At 35.9% G+C, this 24,038-nt stretch overlaps 1 protein-coding gene across 13 annotated transcripts in view; it reads right to left on the bottom strand.

Moving 5' to 3' along the window:
- Positions 1–24,038, bottom strand: part of RIMS2 (regulating synaptic membrane exocytosis 2) — a 340,555-nt gene that overhangs the window by 144,403 nt on the left and 172,114 nt on the right. For 7 of the 13 annotated variants that reach the window (XM_026051612.1, XM_026051613.1, XM_026051614.1 and 4 more), the window contains 4 exons: positions 23,323–23,349; positions 17,726–17,794; positions 4,602–4,758; positions 2,248–2,364 (listed from right to left, as the gene is read on the bottom strand). In XM_026051612.1, coding sequence (XP_025907397.1) covers positions 2,248–2,364; positions 4,602–4,758; positions 17,726–17,794; positions 23,323–23,349 — 370 coding nt within the window. The remainder of the gene's footprint in view (positions 1–2,247; positions 2,365–4,601; positions 4,759–17,725; positions 17,795–23,322; positions 23,350–24,038) is intronic. The other 6 variants (XM_026051623.1, XM_026051624.1, XM_026051620.1 and 3 more) reach the window with 1 other exon arrangement.

The following is a 24,038-nucleotide window of genomic DNA, read 5'->3' as shown; positions in this document are numbered from 1 at the left end:
GGTGTCAAAAAAGCCTTGCTGAAGTCCAGGTAGATGATATGCACTGCTCTGCCCTCATCTATCCAGYTAGTCACTCCTTCATAGAAGGCGATCAGGTTAGTCAAGCAGGATTTCCCCTTGGTGAATCCATGCTGGCTACTCCTGAGCTTATTAAAGCTCAGAGAGCTTATTAAAAACATAAAAAGAGCTTATTAAAAACATCAGAGAGCTTATTAAAAACATATAGCTTATGCTGGGAATATAAGTGGTCAAAAGCCCACTTTTCCATAAGACATTTAAGTTATTTCATAAAAGCATCAGTGCTTGCAAAAAAAAAGTCTCAATTTTGACAAAAAYGAACCAGTATATCTATCTGCCTGTATGTATATCTATATACAAATGCACAGGTAAAAAAGTAACTTAAATATTTTCACACTTGGAATTACCAGTATACAATCCAATTCTGACCTTTTTGATAGTATAGAAAGTGAGATACTTTTTTCTGTAGTTTTGCCTCACCAATAAAAAACAGTGCACAAACAGATACAAAATTTGACATATTTAAAGGCCTGTGGTTAGAAGTTAAAATGATGTGTCCCATAAAATGAAAAATATAGGTCTGCTTTTTAATATTTTGCTTTTAATTTCCAACTACATACTCAGTTTTGAGGGCATGTTTATATAGCCATTAGACTTGAGATCATTAGAAGTTCTTGTATGTGGTTTCAGCTAAGTCTATAATATGTGAGTTATTTTCTCATTCACTCACATTCTCAGTCTCTTTCTAACACAGTACTTGAGCACATCTACCAGAAGGTACTTTCACGAAGTCCCTTCTTTGCAAGCAGCTCCACGGGATGAACACACCAGGGAAACAACAAACCCTCAGAGCAGTGGAAAAGTAAATTATTATTCTTGTTTTGTTTTGTTTTGTTTTCCSAAAGTCAAATGTGGGACAAAATAAGGATGACAAGTAGAAAGATTATAAACCTATATAAAAGTTCAGAGTTTTTCCACTTCTTCATATTACCTRCAGCTCAGGCAGTATTCAGAATGAAAACTATTAAAGTGTTATTTTAGGGACTTCTTAGTGTATGGACCAACCTTTTTTATTATGTAACACAGACAGTATTAGACAAATATTCAGTAAAATAATCTGAAATCTAACAATTCTTCCRTTCAGAAATCTATCCTGTCAAGCTATCAAGGAACAGAAATTATGCTTTTTAAGTTTTTATTGAAAACTTCAGAACTGCTCTTCTTCCTATTCTCTTGAGTGTCGCTGAGAACCAATATGTTTTAGAGGCTGTGTGTTACACTAGAGGCTTAATTACTCAAAACTCTACCCAGTGAGCTGCTCACCAGGTATGCACAGGAAAACTACTGCATGTGATTTGAAAAATATAGATGACAAACCTGCTTTCAGAGATCCAGAGCATACCTAGCAAGCAAATATCTATTCATCAAGAACTATCACATGAAAATTCAAATATTTCATCACCATCAACTTTGCACTGCAGTTAGCAACTGCAGTTATTTGCTCTGATGTCACTTGAGGAAAATTAACTACATTAGCCAACTAGAGTCTGCAACTCTCCTTTTATGTTATTAAAATTCACACAGTTTTACTCACTCTTTAGAAAGTTCCATTAAGCAAAATGTTAGTCATGGTGAACTTTGCCTCCGAACACAGTGACCCCAATTTTATTCCAACACATATTCCCACAGCAGCTGATTTTATTACCAAATGGCTCAAAAAATTGAGGGGAAAAAAGCATGCTAGAACAACGCTAGAATGTATTTCTGTCATGTCTGGATTCCATTGTATCCAATGGGAGTATTATGTTAATTGATATCAAATTCTAAGTCTTTAAAACACTTTTTTACTCAAGCACAAAAAAAAAATCAACTAARAACCTACTGTTTCATTTTTAAAATACATTTGCCTCTTGATGAATTTATTAGTATAGTGCCTAATCTTTTTAAAACAGGACCGCCAACCTATCTCCCCCTTATGAAGTATAATTTCTCAGATTTTTCAATTTCCCTCTTGCCAAAGATAAACTAAATTACCAGTCTGTCAGCCTTTTGTGTGCACTGCATATTTTTTTAACGTATCATACAACCAATGGATGAACAGTAGGGAAATTATCACGTGTGGGATTAGATAAGTACTTCTGTTGTTTACTTCAGTGAGCTACAGCACTGAAATAACTCACGTTGATGAGCTTAAGACACAGCTGTTCTTAATTCTAGGCTGACAGTTACCTCTCTCTGTCCGGGGAGTAGTGGTCATCTATGACACGGTGCCTCTCCATTCGGTTCAGGGTGTTGTAATGCGCTGCGGGAGACCGCGTTCCCCGGAGGCCTGGATCCACATTCCGGCTGCAGGTGAAAGAAATCAGACTGTGGGTTCTGAGCACAGCTGCACATGTCATGGGCTGGTATAAAAAGTATTTAGAGCAAATGACAGCGGTGAGATTATTATCTAATCTCACTAGCATAGAATCTGAAAAATACAGTAATTGTTAATTAAATGCTTTAAATTAAATGCTTCCAATAGCAACAGCAAGTGGTACACTTAGTGCAGTGGTTTGAGAGCACAATCACTCTTCCAGTTTAGTTCTCCCTGAGACCAAGGCTTTGTCCACAGATTGCTTTGCTCAGCTTAACCTACTGATATCCACTGACCTCACTTCTGCTGCTCTGTAAAACAAATCCACAAGAAGGCAAAGACAGGAAGACAACACTTAAGTGTTACAATTATCAGATAAATAAAATAGGTTTGTTCTGTAAAGATTTGAAAATATGAGGGATTGCATGCTTCCCTCCTTAGAAATTTGAAAGTTAGACTTGAAAATTCTTCTGCCTTCTTTCCTTTCCTGTAGTCTTCCCTAAGTGTGGGCCTCCTTGCACTTGAGCTCCTGTGCTGCTCCTTGGCCATTGTGGCTGCAAGAGTTTCCTTTGCCATTCACCGGTTCCTGAGCCTATATTGGCATCCTGCATGGCTGTCACCAGCCTGCTGATTATTTCTCTGTGCTGATGTTGCACTACATCTCCAGCTCTACTACCTTTCTAATAACATTCATCAGTATGGACCACAGCATTCCCTGCACCTTTTTTTTTCATACTGCAATCCCATCTCTGAGTTTTACAATGTCAGTATCAAATTGAGCTTTAAATTTCATCTTTATGCCGCTAGCCTTATCTCCCTCACTTACAAAATAAAACAAAATAAAACTTCACTTTTCCTACAGATGCCCACAGACATCCAGACAGCAACTGCAACTAAAGATGGCCAGCACTGAACTTTTCATCATTTTCCCTTAGGCCTTCTTCTCATTCTGTTTATTTTCACACGAGTAGACAAGAAAATTACTTTTTTTTTTTTTCTCCTGTTTCTAGTGTTAGATCKATTTTTTCACTCTGCCTTTCTTTTGACTTAAATACTTGTTTACCAAATGTTGCCATGTTTTTTTCCACAAAACTTCTCCAAGATCTGACCCTTTTCTCTGCCTATACAACCAAAGCTCCTGAGTAAACTTTCAGTATTAGTACTTTCTTCTTTCTAGTCTGAGTATGGAAAATCTTCTATCAATCTCTCCACTCAAACTGTTTCCAATAGGATTGTGTTCTTGGCTTACTGTTCTAAATAAATCATTCTTTCCTAAGTCTCTGCATTGTATCAGATTCTGACTACTTGCTGCTCCGTACAAAGCCCTACATAACTGTATTCATTTCACTCAAAGCATTATTATTTCAGTTCTGTTTCACTCTGCTAAGAATAATATAATCCATTGCATGTATTACCTGCAAACATTACAGGAGGCTCCTGCTTCTCTACTAGAGGCTTTTAATCTGTTCTCATCTCTGTCAGAGGTAAAGCCATGCAACTTAACATTCACCGCATTGCTAATACTGGTGATCAAGGTCAAATTTTCTTGTCAGATACTATGTAACTTGGGTTAATTTTATGGGCTACACTTTTACTAACTAGGTTTAGAACTGAGACCTCTTGCCCATTTCTGCAAATCTGCTCCTGAGGCAAACTGTGTTTCTGTGTCCTAGCAGAGCTCTTGCCTGAAGGTGCATGAATAGTAACTGGGAGATCTCTGGATGTTCAGCACACTTGCTGATGTCTATAGCAGCATGTATACAGCAAACTCAACTGAACATGAGCAAGTGTGACCAACAATGCTTATAGAGTTGCTGGGTATGACTAGATTTTCATAAGAAAATACTGTTCTCCTTCCTTTTCATGAAYTCTCAAGTTCTAGTGATCAATTCTCCTGGCTCTACAAATCCTCAAAGAAATGATTCAGATTATGGAAGCAAAATACTAGATAAGTAATGCATTTGACTATGACATTGTGGGAATTAAATTTCTCTACAGATTCAACAAAATGTAATCTGTTTTTTCATGAAAAATAAGACCAGATAAGGTAAATCTCAATAGAAAATCAGTTCAGCAGAAGAATAAAGATTCTCAACCTCATGTAATTTCATAGGATACAGCTAATACATTGTTATTTTGGAAGTAACTCTCTCCTGTATTTTCASTGATTTCTTCTGTATCGATTGCACTTTAATTTGTACACCTGCACAGTTAAATAACAATTTACCTTTGTGGGGGAGGGACACTGGGAGACCACGATCTAGTCCGTCCTATACTATCTCCCCGGTGAGGGGATCCCGATCGAGAGCAATGATTAGATGACATAACTTGTTCTGGCACTGATAGCGTCGAGCTTTGCAGGTCTCTCCCATTATGCCGATAATCTAAAATGAAACGCAAACATTAAATAAAGCTGAAATCACACTTTTCTCTCYTGTTTTCTTTGTAGCAGTCATAAATGTGATAGATGTTAGATTTTGATCAAGGATGTCGTGTCTTCTTCAYGGTGCTTGTAATAAAAAATAAGTACGCAAACATAAGTGCTGTTGTTATGYTTAATTTAAGCACAGCTTTAGTTCCTATAGCTATAATTGAAATTTATAGGAATGTACTGCCCTGTATGTAACTGATTATATTATAATCATCAAAATAAGCACATTTATCTCTTATTTATGGCTAATATGGAGCAGAAGTAATAACAATTTAAAACCTGGTTTTTTATTTAGAATAAGTAACAGACAAAACTGATTATTATCTTTTGTGATTAAAAGCTGTACTGTAGCAATTATTTATAGTATGCCATGGCACTACAAAAACAAATATCCACTATTAAGAACTAATTCTAATTTCAATTAAAAAATTGGGATGGCAAATTTCTGAATGGTTAAGTATAGAGTTGGAGTTGAATAATTTCTATTTCAGAAATAACCATAGCAACAATGATGTGAGATTTCGCTCACAGGTCTGCACCTAATCAGTGTGGTTACTGTACACGTGTCCGAGCTAAGGCTATGCAGACACCAGCTTAAGTTCCGTAGCTAGGCTTTAATTAGGGCGATAGGAAGCATGGAATAATCAAATTAACAAATTAGCAATAGTCAAAGTAACAAATAATATTACGTGCAGAGTGGACTGACAGCCWTTAATGAACAAGAGGTATTCATCCTATATAGAATTATGTCGTAAGCAATAAGCACACATGCTGATAGAGCATATAGGATCCACTGCAACACACAGCTCTGGGTGCAACTGCCGAAGGAGAAGGGGGCAGTTTATCTGTTTTTGAAGCATGATGTTGTTAACCTATCAGTCAGGTGCAGGATACTGGTCTAACACAGACATCTGCATCTCCAATAGCCAGACACAATGCTCACTCAAAGTGAAAGGCCAAAAAATATGTTAAATAAAAAGGGAATACAGAGTACAAGTACAAGCCATTTTTCGGTAATTCCTCCCACAAAAAAAGAGAGCGAGCTGTGACAAAGGCTGGTAAGAGAGGGCATTCTTTTTATTATTATTTAATCATCATGCAAACACTTTTTTTTCCCCTTCCCTTTCCTGACCAATGTTTCTTATAAATATTTTAGACTCATGTAGTCTATTGCAGATGTTGTAACTACATATTTTCATCTGCATTTTATCTCAGCCTTTACCACCAGCTAAAGCTGTCCCAATCCACAGATGAGGCTCTTCACTCCCTAAGACACCTCTGGAGTACCAGATGTCAACAGAATTCCTCAGCAACTGAGGAATTAATRAAGTTTTACACAGCAAAACTTTACAGCAAGCAAATAACACACTGGAGTAGCTTTAAGCCCAAGTCCTCTACATCATGGGTCACATCCAAAGGAATATAATATAAATACCTACTGCGCTAGACAAAAATGTCATTTTAATAAAAGTACAACAAAGCATGTTCCATAAGGGGTTCAAGAGATGCAGGCCCTGACATATGGAGAGTTAGTAAAATACAGAGGGCATCTGTAGCAATGATTTGACACGTCAAAGCCTGGAAATCAATACTTCATGTAATTCTGCAATTCTTCAATCGAAAGAGAAAGAGCTGAAGTAAAAGCTGTAAGTTCATTACTGATAAAATCAAAAATGCAACAAAACAGTAACATATTTATTAATTAAGTAGCTCCGTAAGCTGTGTGCCTCTTTAATACAACAATTAAAGCTTATCCGTAATAAAAAAGTAATGTACAAAGAGGTACTGCTTTTTGACAAAACCAGCATTTCTAGAGAAAACGGGGCAAGAACACATCAGAAATTCATTYTAGTTTGCCTGGAAGCTGGAAGAACATGAAATGGACCACAGAGCACTGGGAGGCAGAGGCACTGAGCAGGAAAGGAGGAGGACAAACATCACTGTGCAGGTTCCTTGCAGACCCTGGTCACCACAGAAAAGTTGTGCCAGGAAGAAAAGAAGCAACCAGGGAAATGCATGAGACCCGTGAGGAGCTTTGTAGCCTACTATCAGCTGCCCCTGGGAATGAACCATCTGGAGCAGTTCTCCGAATTAAGACCACAAGATAGAGTTCTGCAGGCTGGTTTTGGATAAACTAAAAGCTACTTTCTCTACTCCTAWTATTTTTATATTTTAATGACTTCAATTTATGATATATGTAGCTAAGGCAGCAACCTACTTGTTTCATCAAGCTGATTAAATGATATTTTGAAAAGAATAAGAAATAGATYGAAAAAACTAGCAGTTCTTATGCTATGATGTCCTACCATATATTGAAATACAGCAATACCCCAAACCCAAGTGTCTCATGGAGAACCAAAGCAAAACTGGAATAATTAAAAACAGCTTATTTCTTTACAGTCACAACTGGTGACTGATCATAARGAGCATCCTTTCAAGGCAAAACATCTTTTCAAATTTCAAAGGGAGCCACTTGTTCTGGTGATGTTTAACGTTTTCCTTAAAATCTGAAAAATCTGGAAAATGGCATACCAGTTAATTTTGTTGATGGCATTAATTTATAAGTATTGAAAACAGCAACAGAAAATGAACAAATGTCTACAGATCCTTTGGAAAAAAAAAAAAGCAGAGAGGTTTTAAACTTTAAAGACAGGTTGATAGATTTGGGGAAGATAGTCAGAAAGTAAGCTGTCTCTGGGGAAACAGAATCCTAAAAGGCATAATGTCAAAAGCAACATAGTAGTGAAGGTGAATAGGAAGTTAACTTATGCAAAGAATTCAACCAAATGCAAACAGAATTTATTGTACAGGTGCAAGAATGAATATTGGCTATTATTAATTTGATAATCCATGTCAGTATACAAAAAATGCAACGATGGTTCTTACTATTCTGCATATACTTACTAGAGATAAAAACCTATATGAGTAGTAACATGAGCAAGTAGCAAAATCCTTAAAATGTGTAAAAAAAAATTAAATCAGCAACTTATACAACATTCAGAACATGCAGGCACCAAATTAGAAGGGCAGTGAACAATAGTGTAAGGTATTCTACCTACAGGAATATACTGAAGGGCAAGGAAATTCAATTAACAAAATGAGAACAAACAAAAAACAGCATTGCCTAGAAGCATCCTCAAAGTGAGCAGTAGTAAATCAAAATAATTAAATTCATTAAATCTGTACATATACTTACATATACCTATATCAATGAATTACTTTGGTACAAAAAGCTTTCTCCAGGTCTAACTTCTGATACTGCAGAGGACCACTTGCACATTATTGTTGCAATAAATCRAAGTATATGACGATCTAATTAAATTTTCAACTATAACTCTGATCAAAAATGTTTTACATTAAATTGGAAGCAGACGTGCAATGTTTTTCTGATAACTGTAACACCTGTAGTGCCCCCTTTACAACAGTTTAAAAGAAACTGTAAATGCTTCCAATAATTTTGCATCAACTAGTCATGTTAGATTGTGTTTTGAGAAACAGATTAATACTCTCTATGCTTTGTTGCCAGAAAAGGAACTTTGCAAGTTTATGACCAATTCACTCGAAGTAATAACTGCTGTATTTATGAATTCCATTTTGGTCAACATATGACACATTGGAAATTAGCAGTTTTACTAATGCTGGTCATTAATGTAAGTTCATTTCAAAGTCATCCTTCAGTGCTATGGAATCAATGTAGTTTCTGCTATTAATTCGTAGTAAATATTTTTACTAGGGAGGAATGCAAAGCAGCACAGCATACAATCTCTCATAACTATACTGAAAATAACCACATGAGACTTTCACAGAATGTAATTTTCTGTGAACATCTGTACCATTTAATATTTTTATCAAGTAAAAATGTCTGTTTTATGGAGTTGCAAACCAGAAAATAYTAAAATGTATTTGATGTGGTGGCAAAGGTACTTAGGTATAGATCCAATATTAGCTTYAGGCTCCTTCAGTATACTCATTATCATGACACCACATTCCAGACTGAACAAAATCTAAACTATAAAGTGTTTACACCCTGTACATTTATTACATATAAAAACGCAGGTATTCTGGAAAAATCCACAAAGCTACATGCTGTTAACAAAGTCAACTAGACAAAGATCATCCACCCAAGATGGCATTTTGAACTTGGCTGATAAAACTAAGGAYATAAGGAGGATCCTTCCATCCACCCAGAATCCAAAGCCCTGCATCCTTTCTGGACATAATCTTTCCTAGAGATCTAGAAAATATCTGAACAGCAGTAAGATGAAAGGTGTTCTTCCATTTCCTGGCAACTTATGTGGCCTGAAAGGTGTAAATTGGAGCTGTCTGATCAGTTGCCCAGATGATGCCAGTTTTGGGCACAAATTCAAAGAAAAAATTACAACTGCCTATAAAACTTTCAAATCCAAAAGGCAAGAACCTAGTAAGTTTTTTGAGCAGTTCTGAAATTAAGCAAGTCCACCTAAGGTCAGCTTTGGTACATCAAAAACTTAGGAGAGACAGTACCTGTCTGGCAGGTGGTTAGCCCCAGCATATCATTAATTGTTTAACAATTCACTGGTCAAAAAAAAACCCTATTGTTATTGCTCTATTTATTATTCCTACAAATAAATGCAGATTTCCTTCATTGTCAAGGTCCTATTTATTTTATTTTCTGGTCAGAATCCAAAGGAGTACCCAAAAATGGTAATCTTTCTATATTCCAATATAAAACTGTTGTCTGTGCATTAAACCATGTCATATGCCCAGCCACCTCTACACAGATAATTCTCTCTAGCTGAAACCAGATGAAAAAGTATCTACTAGAGGGTACCCTGACACTTCACTCACTACAGATTTCATCTCAAAATTATAGAGAAACCACCTTGGTTTTAGTGGGAAAATGCCAGGAACATAAAAAGTACCTACCAAACTCTTCAAGAATGAGCTTCATAAGATAAAGCCTATTGAGCCTCTGCTGATGCTGAAATAATTGTCTCTGTGACAAGTGATCTTTCACTTGCTTATTTTTGTGCCTTTGATTGATCTACTTAAAATTCTAGAGATAAAAGATGAAGAAATCTGTGATTATCCTTCACCCACAGGAGATGCAGAGAGAACAGTGGGCCAGCTCTTCAGCTACAAAAGTCATAGCAAAATCCTATGACTTTGAGCTTTCAGAAGATGACAGTAAAACAAAGTTACGTGGGAGGCTTTGCAACATACTTGGTAGCAATCCATGCACCTCAAAAGGGGCCAACACTCTGCAGTCAATAGGCTTAGAGATTTAGGAATTCCTATAAATCCCAAACAGACTCTAAAGGTGCTATCCCTCATGGAATGACCAAGAAGAATGAGCTGATGATATTGCTACTCCTCACTTGAGGTCTATATCTCTATAGCATGGGTCTGTCCTTGGTTGCTCAAGTGTTAAGAGGTTCAAGACTCTCTAAAGATCAGGGACATTCTAAAAATTATTGTGATTTCTTCATTCAAAGAAAGTACAATTTATCTTCCAATAYGAAAAATAGCCTATGTCCCAGGAACAAGGTTAGAAAAGGAAAGCAGAAGYATTTAATTGCGGAAAGAAAATGTCAGCACTGAAAACAGGCTGTAAGTGCAACTTGACCAAGGGGATGCTATTGAGCAGAGCAGTTAATTATAGCAGTAGTAAAAATAGGCTAACCATTGGAATCTGCTTGCAGCTATAAATATTAAGCCATTATCATAGCATCAAAGGCTCTATAACTACAGCAAGCCTCTTAAATCAATGTACAGAGCTCAAGGAACCTGATAATCAGTATAGAGATAATCAGAGATAAACAACTGGGAGCTGTGGCCACTTAAAAGATGGGCATGTGACAAATGCACCTGCAATGTCACCACCTTCCTCATTTCATCGACAGGTTTCATTAAGAGCTGTGATATACAACAAACGAAGAGGTCCACAGGGCACACTAAATACAGCTTTTGCTGAGCTACAGTTTTTATTTTCTCTCTTTTAAGAGAGAGTATTAACACACTTGATCAAGAGAAGACATCCCACAGCAGGGTTGTTCGGTGCTCATCTTTTCCTATATTCATTAAATATGAACAAGTTGTTATTAATTTCTGCAGGTTTTAGGCACTAAATTGCAGTAAATCACAAACATTCTAATGTGACATCCAAATAACAGCACTGAAAAAGCCTCAAAATATCCCGGAGAAGTACCAATGAAATTTCTAATTTAGATATCTTGTTTCATGACTAACTTGWCAGAAATCCTTCGTACAAAAAATCTTCTAGTTTTGTATTAAAATTGCTGTTCATCAGAGAGAATATAATTGCCTGGCTTCAGACTCTGGTGCTAAATATAATTTTCTCCACTTTAATATCTGTACTTGACAAAGGCATCAAGCTTTYTGTTTATCAGTTATTTTATTTTTAACACTAAATATGGTTGGCCTTAGAGCAAGTACTAATTAAAAACAACTATATAATCAAATTACCAGAAATTCTTAGCATATGAAGATTTCACACATGGACATGCTAGGGAAAATAAATTCAGCTCTTTTATACAAATGTGCTCAGCTTCTATGGGGATGTGAACCTCTTTGGATGTCCTGTGAAAAACTGCTGACGGTAAAAAGCTACTAAATTCAAAACATCAAAATACTCTTTTAAATGAAGATTCATTATGCACATCTTGTTTTTTGTTACTGTAGAAATTACTATACAGTAAATGTTTATTCTTCTTKAAGCAAACATACATATTTACAGTAACTCTAATAGTGATCTGAAGACACTACTGAAACCCATGCAGATGGGAACAGAAAATAGCTTATTTTCTCAGAGCTGGAAACCTCTGCAGCAGAACCATCCTGGGCAACTGGTTTTACTGGAGTTGGCCTAGCTGTCCTGCAGGTGCTTATGACTGGCACATTCCTTACAGAAACAAAAGAAAACTTTCTGCTGTGTTGCTGGAATAAGCTATGARCTTTAAGAGAAGCCTACACTATGTCTAACTGCACTGTTGTTTTACTGAAYATTTTCATGTGGAAGACTGTTCATCTTTCCAGTCTAACTTCACAGGTTCTGACTAGATTGGGAGTAACTTGATAATATTAAGTTACATAATATAACTTGAAAGAAATTGAAGATCATCTTTGGTAGATACTGGTGAAAGTATATATAATATCCTCTTACATTTGGGAGGCTCTGCCACCAAAGCTTGGAGTTTTCCTACCTTCTTGGCTGATGTTATTGCTAATAATTCCTATTGAAACTGTTTTCATACAAATGTAAGTGTTCTGACCATGTGGAAATAATCTTCAAATTCTAAAAAGGATGGAGACTGTCTACTCAGAGGTCAATCCTTTTAAATTCTCGGTGTCTTATGTAGGGTATATATAATTTAAAGAATAAAAAAAAAAGCATGACTACCAAATTAATTCCTCCTTGTGGTAATTCTTTAGCTCTAGACCGTAATCTAAACAATGTGGAATCTGTATCTTAGGATTGTATCTGTATCTTAGGATTGTATCTGTATCTGTTATGTCAGATCTTTTCCCTTTGCTGAGATATAGTACCAACAGAGTCTTCCCCACTATGGGAAGTACAAGTACTTAAGAAACGTTCCTTCTAGGAACATCTAGGTCGTATACCTAAGGTATCTGAAAAGTTAAATGGTTTCTGAATTATGCCATTTATGCAGATGAAGAACTTAGTCATTATTCTGAAGAACATCCACTTACAGAAAGAAGCTTTGAGAGGCTAGAGAGAGAATTTTCTGACAGGCATGTACCTAAATTTACTTGGCAATACAATTTATGCTTCATTAAAATTCTAACTCATTAAATTCCAAGTCTAATTCTTTAAAATTCCATACAAAATGCAYCCCAAATTTCCAGAGCAGCAGCAGTAATACTCTCCATTTTCTCTTTATCTTTTTGTAGAGTAYTAAGGAGTATCAATGTGAATTAAGTCTTTGCAGAGAGTGTTTCTTCCTCGGGACTTGTATTAATCAAGAGATTTTTGTTATTTGAAGAAAAAGATGATTTGTCAATAGAGGAAAGCATATTAAACAAATATAGTTGCAAAAAATAGCAGTACTGCTAAACTTTACTTTTGGTACTTCGAAAATAAAAGGAAATGAAAAAGTTTAATCATAATAAAAAGGTCCTTGTTAAGGACTTTTGGCAAAAAGTTTTAAATAAAATATGCATTTCTTCTGTTTAAAAGGAATAACAAGGAGTAATGTTTACCTTGATTTCAGCCATCAGGACTATTTTAACAATACTTCAATCTCACTTTAATTGTTAGAGAACTTACAAGATACATATCCACCAAGGTGACTTTCAACTCAAGGAAGAAGACACGAAGCCATTATTAGGGCAAAGACATGTACATCAGCACATAACAAAACAAAAAACTGATSAATGTTTACGTTGGTAGTTGCAGGACTTTGGGGACAATAACACTCCCATTCTAGGGCTAGGTGGTAATTTAGAAGGAAATTTTTTCCTTTATTTTGGCAGGGACAGAACACATTCATTCTACATCCTAGCACTGTAACATGACTTTCAATAGGCAGCATCTAAAACATTTGTGTGTTCTGTGTCTGCTTTGAGCAGCAAACATCAAGAGGATACAGGTATAAAAATTCAGCTCACATTATCAGGGAGTACAGAGAGGGCCTTTTGTTTCCTCTGCAGGAAAGGATGAAACATGGCAGTGAGAGAATTCTTTTGAACAAAAGGAATCTGTAAGTGTTGCAAGAAATGAAAGAAAAATCAGTAACTGCTGATTGTTATCCTCTTTCTAATGTACATGGCTTTAGATACCTGCTGGGTAAATATCGTATTTGTATTCTCATTTTGCTCCTGAAATACCTTGTTATATTTTACACAATGAGAAAAACTTATCACTACAAATGTTTTTCTTCTTAAGGCTGGGAGGCTGCAATCTTTTGCTCTCAAAAGATCTTCTCTGCAGAGATTTGTAACGCAGAATTCAGTGCCTAACATTCTTCCAGGATTCATCTGTTCAATTATATCTCAAATTATACGGATATCTCAGAAAATGAAGTTGTATGGATGAGATATTGGTTATCAATTGAATTGATACATTGATATATTGAATTGAAACATTAAATACTACAAATAACTGACATTTTTGTGGTTTTAAGATGTCTTCTCAAGARATACCCCTGCTTGCTCAAAGAAGTCCAACTAAGTTACCTGCCTAGTTCAACACATAAAATACTTGGGAGATATAGGTTTTGAAATGGTACTAGGCATTTGTTGAACTTAGTTAATTGTAGTGTCCATTCAACTTTGGTCACCAGAAAGGAAAAAAAAAAAAAGATTCAATTGTATTTAACAATATTTAACAATATGATTGATCATTTAAATGGTGTTTTATAAACTGTTCAGGAATTTTTCTAAAGTCAGTATAGAAACATTGAATCGCCATTGCTTTTAAGTATGTAAGAGCATCCCAAAAAGCAAGTGAGGATGGCAATGTGCACAGTACTGTTGATGACAGACAGACAGCATTAGGGCCAAAGGATATTCTTCAGGGCAGCACAATGCTTTAAGCCATTTGAAGACAACCAAAAAGATAAGGAGTTACATTTTGTTTTCCCCTAGACTTCGCTAGCATCAAATCCAGTAGAGACAGAATATAATAGGGATTCTTACTTTTAGATTCCAACATGAAATGAATATATATTGCAGATGAGGAAAGCTATTTTAAAACTGTGACAAAAATCACTCTTACATATTCTTCAAATGCACAATCTTTTTGTTATTACTCTTTCTGTCAGTAGGTACTGTAGATATGTATAGCCAGGAAAAAGCCTCTGAAGTTTTTCAGTGGATTTATCATTACTTGCTTAAAAGTTTTAGCTGTTGAAAGAAGCAATCCTTCAACACACAGAAGTTTATTATTTAATCATGAGGATGCAAGCCACTAAAAGTGACGATCTTTGTGTACATTCTTTTCAAGAGATTTTAGAACTTTTCTGAACAGTTGAACAGCCCCGGGCCCAGTACTGGCCCCTGGGGACACCACTGGCCACAGGCCTCCAACTGGACTCRGCCCCATTTATCACCACCCTCTGAGCTCTGCCATCCAGCCATCCCTCGATCCACCGCACCGTGCACTCATCCAGACCACACTCACAGAGATTCCGTATGAGGATACTATGGGAGATGGTGTCAAACACCTAGCTGAAGTCAAGGTAGACAACAACAACCTCAAGAAGAAGAACCACAAATAACTGCTGCTCTTCTTTATTAAAGAATTCTGGACTTTAGTTTGTTGGTGTACTACTCTGAATAAGCAAGATTTTTGTGGAAACTATCATGGAGAACATTTGAGAGATGTTATCAAATGTACTTGATGTGACTGAGTATTTATATGGCAGAAAAATGAAGAGCAAAATGAAGTGTCACGTTAAATAATATATGAAAATACAAAATCAAAGAACTGGGATAAGTAAGTAAGAAAGAAAACAACAAGAGACAAATGGCTGAAGTATTACTCTTAGTGAAGAAAAGGCAAATATTTAAATCAGTAAAATGCTGTGATGACTTCACAAAATGAATAGAATTTCAAATATGAACCCATGAATGGACAGCAAAACAATAAACATAAATCAAAAAAGCAAACATAGTGACAGTAGTATAAAAAAGAAAGGCAATAAATACTTATTTTCAAAGCTGAAAGAATAGTAATCCTTCCCACTCACACAAAAACAACCTGAATTACATTGTAACTAAGGAAGGAGAACTGTCAGCATAAAGCGAAAAAATAAAAGGTACCAAACAAATGTGTTTAGGTACATTACAAAATCAGGTAAGGGAAGTAGGCTCATTCACAGAACTGTAAGGATCAGAGATTTTATAAGTAGTTGTCAAAACAGGAGTTAAACAATTTATTTCCAGTAAAAAAGTATAAGGCAGATTTTAATGACCATTTTTGTAGTCTTTAAATAATCACTTTAAAAATAAGTATTCAAATAGTGAAAACCGATTTTCAAGCTGCCCTTTCAGAGGAGAAAAATATAAAAAAAAAGACATTTCAATAATCTAGTAGGGTATACTCAACATACTGCATATTAATTTACATTAGGAAAAACAGATGTTATAGATCTCTGAAAGAAAAGAAGTTTAGAAGTGAGGTATAATCTTTATTTAAAAATCAATCTTCAAAGAGAATACAGGAATAATTTAAAAGGCTAATGTGCTTCAAATACAGCAAGAAGCAACTGAAATCACAAAGTCATCAATCCAGCTCTTTCCAGGAATCCCACTGATGTTCAAACACCTGGTAAGGCTGCTGCAAAGACTTTTTCAAGGACAATACAAAGATTTTGGTTTCAAAATATCACCATGATAAATACTTCAGGTGAACATCCAATAAATTCTCTCTTTAAATTCTTTCTTTTTTCCTTTTTTTGAAACTCTAGAGTTGAGTTGGTGCATTTCTAGACTGTGCAACAAAGCCCTTCCCTTTGGGAAGATAGGAAATCTGAAAGCCTGACTTAATATGGAGCATATCTTGAAACCTAAGCAACTCTAGACTGAAAGAACAGAAATAACAAAGAGATTTCTAAGAGTCACAGTCTCCCTGATTCCAGTACTTCGTGCCACACTTGCTATGTCTCCTTCTTGCCTTCTAATTGCAGTTATATATGAGAATGCACTGTTTTCTTAGATATCTCCTCAATTAAGGTTTTAATCTGACCCTATTAGTGTCTGAAGACAAAAGACAAATTATTTAGTAGTTTTGCAGCCACAGAACTAATTTATTTCCCAGTAAAACCGTTAAAACCTTAATGTAGAGCAAAATTTGATTAACAGAAATCTCAATGTTTGCACTAAAAGAGAAAAAAACATATTCTTTTGGGACAGAGTAACTTTTCACCGGGGATTATCTACAAGGCTAATTTTTGCCTAATATGAATGATGATAATTTTGGCTTAAAAATGAATGTTTTCTAGATACACTAATAGGAGGATTACACCAAATAAATTTGTTAACTCCATGATTTGTTTGTACCACAAAGTGTGTTTAACATCATGCTAGTCAAAAAAATTCTTGTTTGAAAAGTTTACATTAATTAAAAAAAAAAATCCATCCTCCCAGTGAGCACAAAACCAAGGGCAAGGCAAAAGAAACTCAGGAGGGCTATGGTATAAAAATGCATTTTTTGACAGCCCTGCTGACCACTGCCTGCTGCTGCATAGACCAGGCAGCATATACTGCTCCACGGATGCTGAGGAAGATACTTAAATCACTCTATAGGCACATGTTAGTATAGGCCCATGCTAGTGCCTGACCTAGTGCCTGACTAGCGCAGTGTCAGGCAGGCTGTTCAGAGCGGCTGACAGACCTCAGGACACAGAAGGCTAAATTAGCCCATGCTAAGCTCGATCCTGACATTAGGCTGGTACCACTGACCACTGGAATGGTCAGTGGTACATATGGTTCTGTGATTTTATTGGCTTTGGCCATGATTACATTATCTCTTGGAAGAAAAGTATGAAAAGAAGAAATACGAAATCTAATATGAAGCTGTTAAATACTCATGAAACTCCTAATTTAAATATTTCTTAATAAAAGTGGAGTATCTCTTAAAACATTTCTTCCCTTAAATGTTCAGGTTTCGGATATTTAGCAGTGTCATATGAAATGTCTAAGTCAAAAACTGAAAAAATTATCTACCATGTAATATAAAAAACATTTTTATACTATTCTTATCATTATACAAAAGCAACAAGGGCATTCATAAATTGATTTTTCCCTTTGCTGTGCATTTTTGTGATTAAATATGAATTACCAATCATATTTATATTGTGTCAGAAAAATATGCACTTAGATTCCATTTCTCTTTATCACAAAAGTATTCCTAAATTCATAATAATAATTTATAAATAAGAAATGTTTTAAGGTAGTACCTGAAACAACACCGATTCCATCATCGCAGTCGTAGTCAGAGACTTCACTGTCACTGATTCTTTTGGACCCTGACAAAGAAAAAATCAAAAATATATCGCTGTTATTTACTTGTAAGTCAAAACTACTCTCAGGCACATAAAGAGATCGTAAGGATTTCATACTAGAAAATGAAGCATTAATACATAAATATACGGGAATTTACTGTTSAGTTATTGCAAACTCACCTACATGTCTACTGTTATGTAGTACAACATGGTGAAATACAACTCTACTTGGTGAAATACTAGCTGGCAAAATACAACCCTTTTATGAAATATTTGCATATGCTTTGCGTGCATAATTCCATACACAAATATACATTATACTATTCATCTTCCGGGTGTTCATGTATTACACACATACTACCAAAATCTGTGAACACACGAAAAATGAATTAGTGTGATCTAGCTTATTTAGCATTATTGGGAACAGGCAGCTCACACACAAAAATGTCCCAAAACAAAATCTCTCTCGGATACTTCCAAACAAGTTATTACATGCTACTATAGTACACCTGTTAAAATAGCCAGAGCTTAGTTGGCAAAAGCAGATTTCGAGTCCACAATTAGAGCTTAAATGTAGGGCGCACAGGACAAATATATGTGTTAGTCTGTGCAGGACTTCATTTTATTCATCTCTGTCCTGGGCATCTTTTCAACAGTAGGCAGGATGCATTTGATTGCTGGTGTGATAATTATTCATTTACTTGTTTTAGACTGTGAAAAATCTTGGATTTCAGCAACATGGTAGGTCTGTTCTAACTCTCTGACCATCTAAAAATAGGTAACTAGTAGCTAGGCAATTTAATCTACTTGTCCCCCCACCTTCAATCATGTGCAAGGTTTTTGTTAGTTACCATAGGGACAATCTATGTTTCTGAAAAACAGATTGAAAAAATAGAGGTAAAAGCTGTGAGTGAACCTAAAGTAGTGCAAGACAAAGCAGGAGGAAGGTTGTGCCTTGGCAGCTGGCACAGAAGGATTCCCAGTCTACATCTTGTAGGGGCTTTTTTTCTTTAAATGCTAGCTAGGATAAAAATACAAAATTACAAGCAAATGATTAAACTTAGAGAAGATCTAGATGATGAGGGCAAGAGTGAAGGAAAAGACTTCATCTTCTTAACATTTTTAGTTTTTAAAAAGAAATTAAGCCTGACTTTAAGACAACATTCAACCTGACCATTTTCTTAGTTATCATAGTCCATAGGCCTAACAAAACTCGCTCTTGCTTTCTGAACGAAGAGCATCCACTTGTGGTGCTGTTTCTGCAGCTCTGTTTAGCAGAGAGCCTTCAACTGGTACAGGGACACACACATCTAGGAGCAACTTGTTTAGGGCCACCAGCTTCCATTTCTCCTGGCTGCTAATTCAAAACCAGATCACTGGATGAGAAGGACGGTATTTGCAAAAAAGGACTGAGCAAAGGAACCCTGTTAGTCTGGCTTGGGCTTGGTTGGCATCTAAAGGGCAGAAGCTCCCAAAGCAAATGCCACAAGAGCCATCCTGGGCTCTGGGATAACCTGCTCCGGATCCGAGAGCTGTCTGCATTGCTTGGGCTTCACTCGGAAGAAGGAGCTCTGCAAAGGGGGCATGAGGACACCTGGGCTGACTGCAGCTGCTCATCACATGGACACTTGGAAGTGGCAGTATCAGCGACGAATGAATGCAATTCAGTGATCATCTATTTCATCCTTATGAATAAGTTAATTAATTACAATTAAGGTTGCTTTTATTTATATTGATATTTACAGCTCAGCACATCTGCTTGAAGTTATTTTTAGAGTATTATGTTCTGTATTCTGGAGAAAAGATTTGTATTTACAAGAACCAAAATAGCCAGCTGTTGTCACAGAGTCAAGACTTCACAGTCGCATAGGAAAAATTAAATGTTTCAGTAGCCAACAAGTATTTCCGGAAGAAAAGAGACCACGAAGCATCAACGGACAGTAAGTTTAGGGGAGAGGGTTCTTTCTCTCCCCTCGAAACCTCATTCACCCTTTCCAGAATCTCCTAATACCTCAACTTCAAATCAACTTCCAGGGTCTTTTCTCCACTCATATATGGACCCTGTTCCCCTCATCTTTTTTGCTTCCTCAGCTTCAGCTGCAGGGAAGAGCTGGAACATGGGAAAAACATATGACCTGGGAACAAGATCTGCCCTGAAGCTGGAGGCAGAGTCAAGAGAAGAGGCAGGTTTCAGGGCTTTCTCCAACTGCTCAGGCTGCTGCAAAGAGACCAGGAGGACAGTCTCCTGCAACAGTTGACATCCTTTCAGGACAAAACCTTTCCCTCTGTGTAGGCAGGAGACATGAAATTCTGATTCAAAGCAGAGCGTGTATTCTATCTCCTCAAGCAAACTCTTACAGCTTCAAAAAGACCTTGAAAAAAATCACGTTTAGGTAATATTTCATCTATTTTTAAATGTAATTTTAAAGGCTGGTTGAGTAGTTAGAAAAGGATTAAATCAAGATTAATGATTGTTTTTTTTTCTTCAGAAATCAATGCATTCAGGAAGGATAGAGGAAGGAAAGCATGTCTATTAAATATGGAATGTCAAGAAGTACTGTCTGGAGTATGTAACTTCTGCAAAGTAATCACATTAAATTTCTTTTAATTATCTTCCATTAACTTCAGAAGTAAAACAGATTAGAAGATCCACTGGCCAAATCACCCATTAGATTCTGCATTCAAAATGCAAGTATAAATGTTGACATCTTATTTTTTTCTCATAAATTTTGCAAGAATTTTGCTGCTATATATTAATTCTAGACGCTAAGTTGTCTTTTCAATGTATTGATGATGCAGATTTGAAGACAGACTTCAGGCCCTCCTTACCTATATCCTGTAAAAATACTGTTTATCATCTCAAAGAAGCACTGTAACTGTCACTGTCAAAGAAAGTCAGAGCAATTCATAGTTTATCTGGGAAATGTGACAATGTAGCCTCTCACAAACAAATTACACAAAAGGATTGATTTTAATGAAGCTATTATTTAGTATTTTATGAGTTTTTTTAAGTGTTTGGCAAGTATGTTATAAAATATTGTATATAGAACAGAAAGGAAATTAAATCTTTTCTAACATAAACTCCTAGTACAAGAGCTTGACCACAAAACACTTGGGACACTGGGTGCAACAAATAAAAGCAATGATGCCAAGGGTTTGCATGTAATTAACTTTGTCTTTGATGGGACTTTAAACATGAGGAATGGCATTAATTAAGTTTCCCTATCAGTGTAGTGGAATGCAGTTTTATTAATAAACCACTCTTTAGAATAGAATATTTAGAATATACTAAATTATACTGAATTATATTATACTATAATAGAATATTGGCATGTTTTCTGGTAATTGGATGGTAACAGATGGTAAATATTGGCTTCCACCATAATTCATGGTTATAACACTTAAAGAGCGAAGGCAAAATAGACCCCATACTGCAAGCCACAAGAACATGTTACTTCAGTGTAATTCCATTATGAAGAATGTGTAAAGAACTCTTATGCTTTCCAGTTTTATTCTTATTTTAATGCCTAGTAATAAATTGAAGAAAAAAGTGAGATATTTAATTCAATTTTATGAATGAAGTTGCTGGTATATTTTTAGTTATCATAGGTTGCAGTGTCAGAAGTCATGGAAAGCTTTAACTTCTGAGTAAAAATAATATGAAAATCATTGAAGACAATATCACAGAATTGTCTTTACTTTCACAAAAACACTTTTCTTCCCATAAGCATATTTGAAATAACATTTCAAATTACAAAAGAAACAGTGCACATCTTAAATATGACTGAATTTATGGAGAATTTCGGAAGATCTCCTGGCTTCTGCAGGAAAACTGATGTTGGATTATTAAACAGAGCTATGCTCCATCCTATTACTAATATACAGGGAGACAATGCAATGTGTAGTATCTTCTGTGCTTCACAGCATGTTGATAGGCCTCAACAAGAGAAAAGCAGCATAAGGTGTTCAAAACTTAACGCTCAACACGAAACAGCCTGTATAAGTAGTCCATATTGCTATCAGAACTGTATAAGGGATGGAATGAGAGATAAGAAGATGAAGGGGAGTCACCTTAAATACAGAGGGAAGGGCCTTGTGTACTTAGGGCTCAGGAATTCTCTTGGAGCAGAGAAGAGAGCAGACCGGCCTTCCCAGCAAGGATCCTGTCCTTTACAATTTGGGAACATTTTAAGAGGTTTTGTGGGCTCCTTGGGTGAACACAGGTCAGTAAGGCCTGCTTGTGGTCTGGCTCACTGGAGCTGGAAGAGGCCTTTTAGCATCACTTAAAGTAACTTAGTGTCACCTCCAATTGTTCTGTGCTCAAAGCTGACACATAAGCAACCCGACCCTAAAATCAGTCTCTCAACTGTCCTAGGAATTTGCTCTCTCATATCCATTCAGTCTGTGCCTGAGGGTTTCCAATGGGAACTGGCTTCTTTAGCAGTCCTGCTGTCTGAGTGTTAATCTGTCACTCCACCCTTCTGCACAAAATAGCGAGGGTTTTAAAAAGTTTTTGGACAATTTCATCTACATTGATAGAGGTATAGAAATATCAAATTGAATTAAGTTCCCACAGATCTTCCTACAGAAGAGAAAGATCCAAATTACAACCCCTAAGGGAAAACAAACAAAATCATGCTAAAACGTGTGGTTAATCCACATGTGCAGAAATCCACGCCAGTCACAGCAAACACTGCATGTTTTGAAGATAAGAGACGTGAGACAGATTTGGGATTGTTTCAGAAGAGAGTGCAGGAGACAGAACACGGGAGGCAAAGGATGGAAGTAATGGAAAATACGCTTTCTTAATCCTCCTGTCAGGAAATATCCTGTGGGGTGTTTTTCTCTCCACTATGATATTGGCTTTATTTTCTTAACAACGTGTTTCATTTCTTAAACATAGCTATAAGATAATTAGATGTACCAATTCTTAATGAGATTGCCATAATTAAAACTGCAGGAATTGCAAAAGTCCCACATGAAATATGCTACAAAATTTAAGCTTGTAAAAACTCTACATTATGAGTTTATCTATATTTAATTAGGCAAACTAACTATATCACTTCTCAGATATAACAAGCAGATTTGCAACGAGGGACTTAAAGTAATATAAAACTGTAAAAATACTTATCAGTATAAATACTGATTTTGCCAGTATTTCACTTACCCCATGTCTGTATCCTAAACATATTTACACTAGCTCTCAAACAGCTGTGAAACAAGTGTTGATTTCACTACTGCTTAAGCAAAACAGCATTTGTTTAGTATAGTTAATAAAGCACACTACGGTTTACCTACCAAAGCGCTACCTAAAAGAAATGCATACAAAACAAGTATTATGATGCTGCTCTGATATCAACACAGAGCTGCTAAGAATAGAGAAACAAAGGCAACAAAAGACCCATTACTGAAAAGCAGACAGGGAAAGCCAAAGAACATTTTAGCAACTTAGCATCCGCACAATAGTTAGCATAAGCACACCAATAAAATATTAAATTAAATTTTGCATGTATATGGAAGCAGCAAGCATTTCTGGCATGCTGAAAATTTACCTGAATTATATGAATATAAGCCTTTATCTGGAAAACAAATATTGAAATGAAGTAGTGTCAAGGGAAAACATATGAATCAATACATGTAACAGGGATGGTTTGCACCTTAAACTTCGTATTAATCAATTCTGGAAACTGAAGTATATGATACAGTAGGCCACATTCATCCAAAAGAAAAAAACCTTAACCAGCTTGAAGAAATTAAAACCACAAAAATGCAAAATTACTGTAAGAAATTTCCAGTTCTGAAAAACAACTGCCCATTTATTGTGTATAAATGTTTAATGTTTTAAGAGCAACTGATTTATCATCAGTTAGATACATTATATGAATTYCTACCCTTAGCATCACTGTACATGGTTGTTAATAGCTCAGCAGGACGAGGTTATAGAAATTTCCTGCAGGATGTTAGCAGAACTTTGCTCTGCTCTGCATGTAGCTACGAATCCTACTTTAAATTTAGTGGACTCACAAGTGAAGCTTTGGTCAACTTTCTGTCTCCATCTACTCAGTGGACTTGATTTGGTAAATACATACCTACAGGATGCAGGTACCTTATGCGTATGTCTGTCCCCAGTAAATTTAAGACTCCCTATGCSAGCACTGCAATTAAATACTTAAGAGATTTGGGTTACTGTTTGCATTACTAATGTATAGTTGTTCTAAGCTTTTTAACTTTCTATATATCCACGCCATTTTTTTCTAAAATTCAACAT

The sequence above is a fragment of the Nothoprocta perdicaria genome, unplaced genomic scaffold (assembly GCF_003342845.1).
Source record: "Nothoprocta perdicaria isolate Ctin4 unplaced genomic scaffold, notPer1 scaffold_77, whole genome shotgun sequence".
NCBI classification, from domain to species: domain Eukaryota; kingdom Metazoa; phylum Chordata; class Aves; order Tinamiformes; family Tinamidae; genus Nothoprocta; species Nothoprocta perdicaria.
The sequence above is the reverse complement of the archived record's forward strand: the minus strand, read 5'-3'. Positions and strand labels throughout refer to the sequence as shown.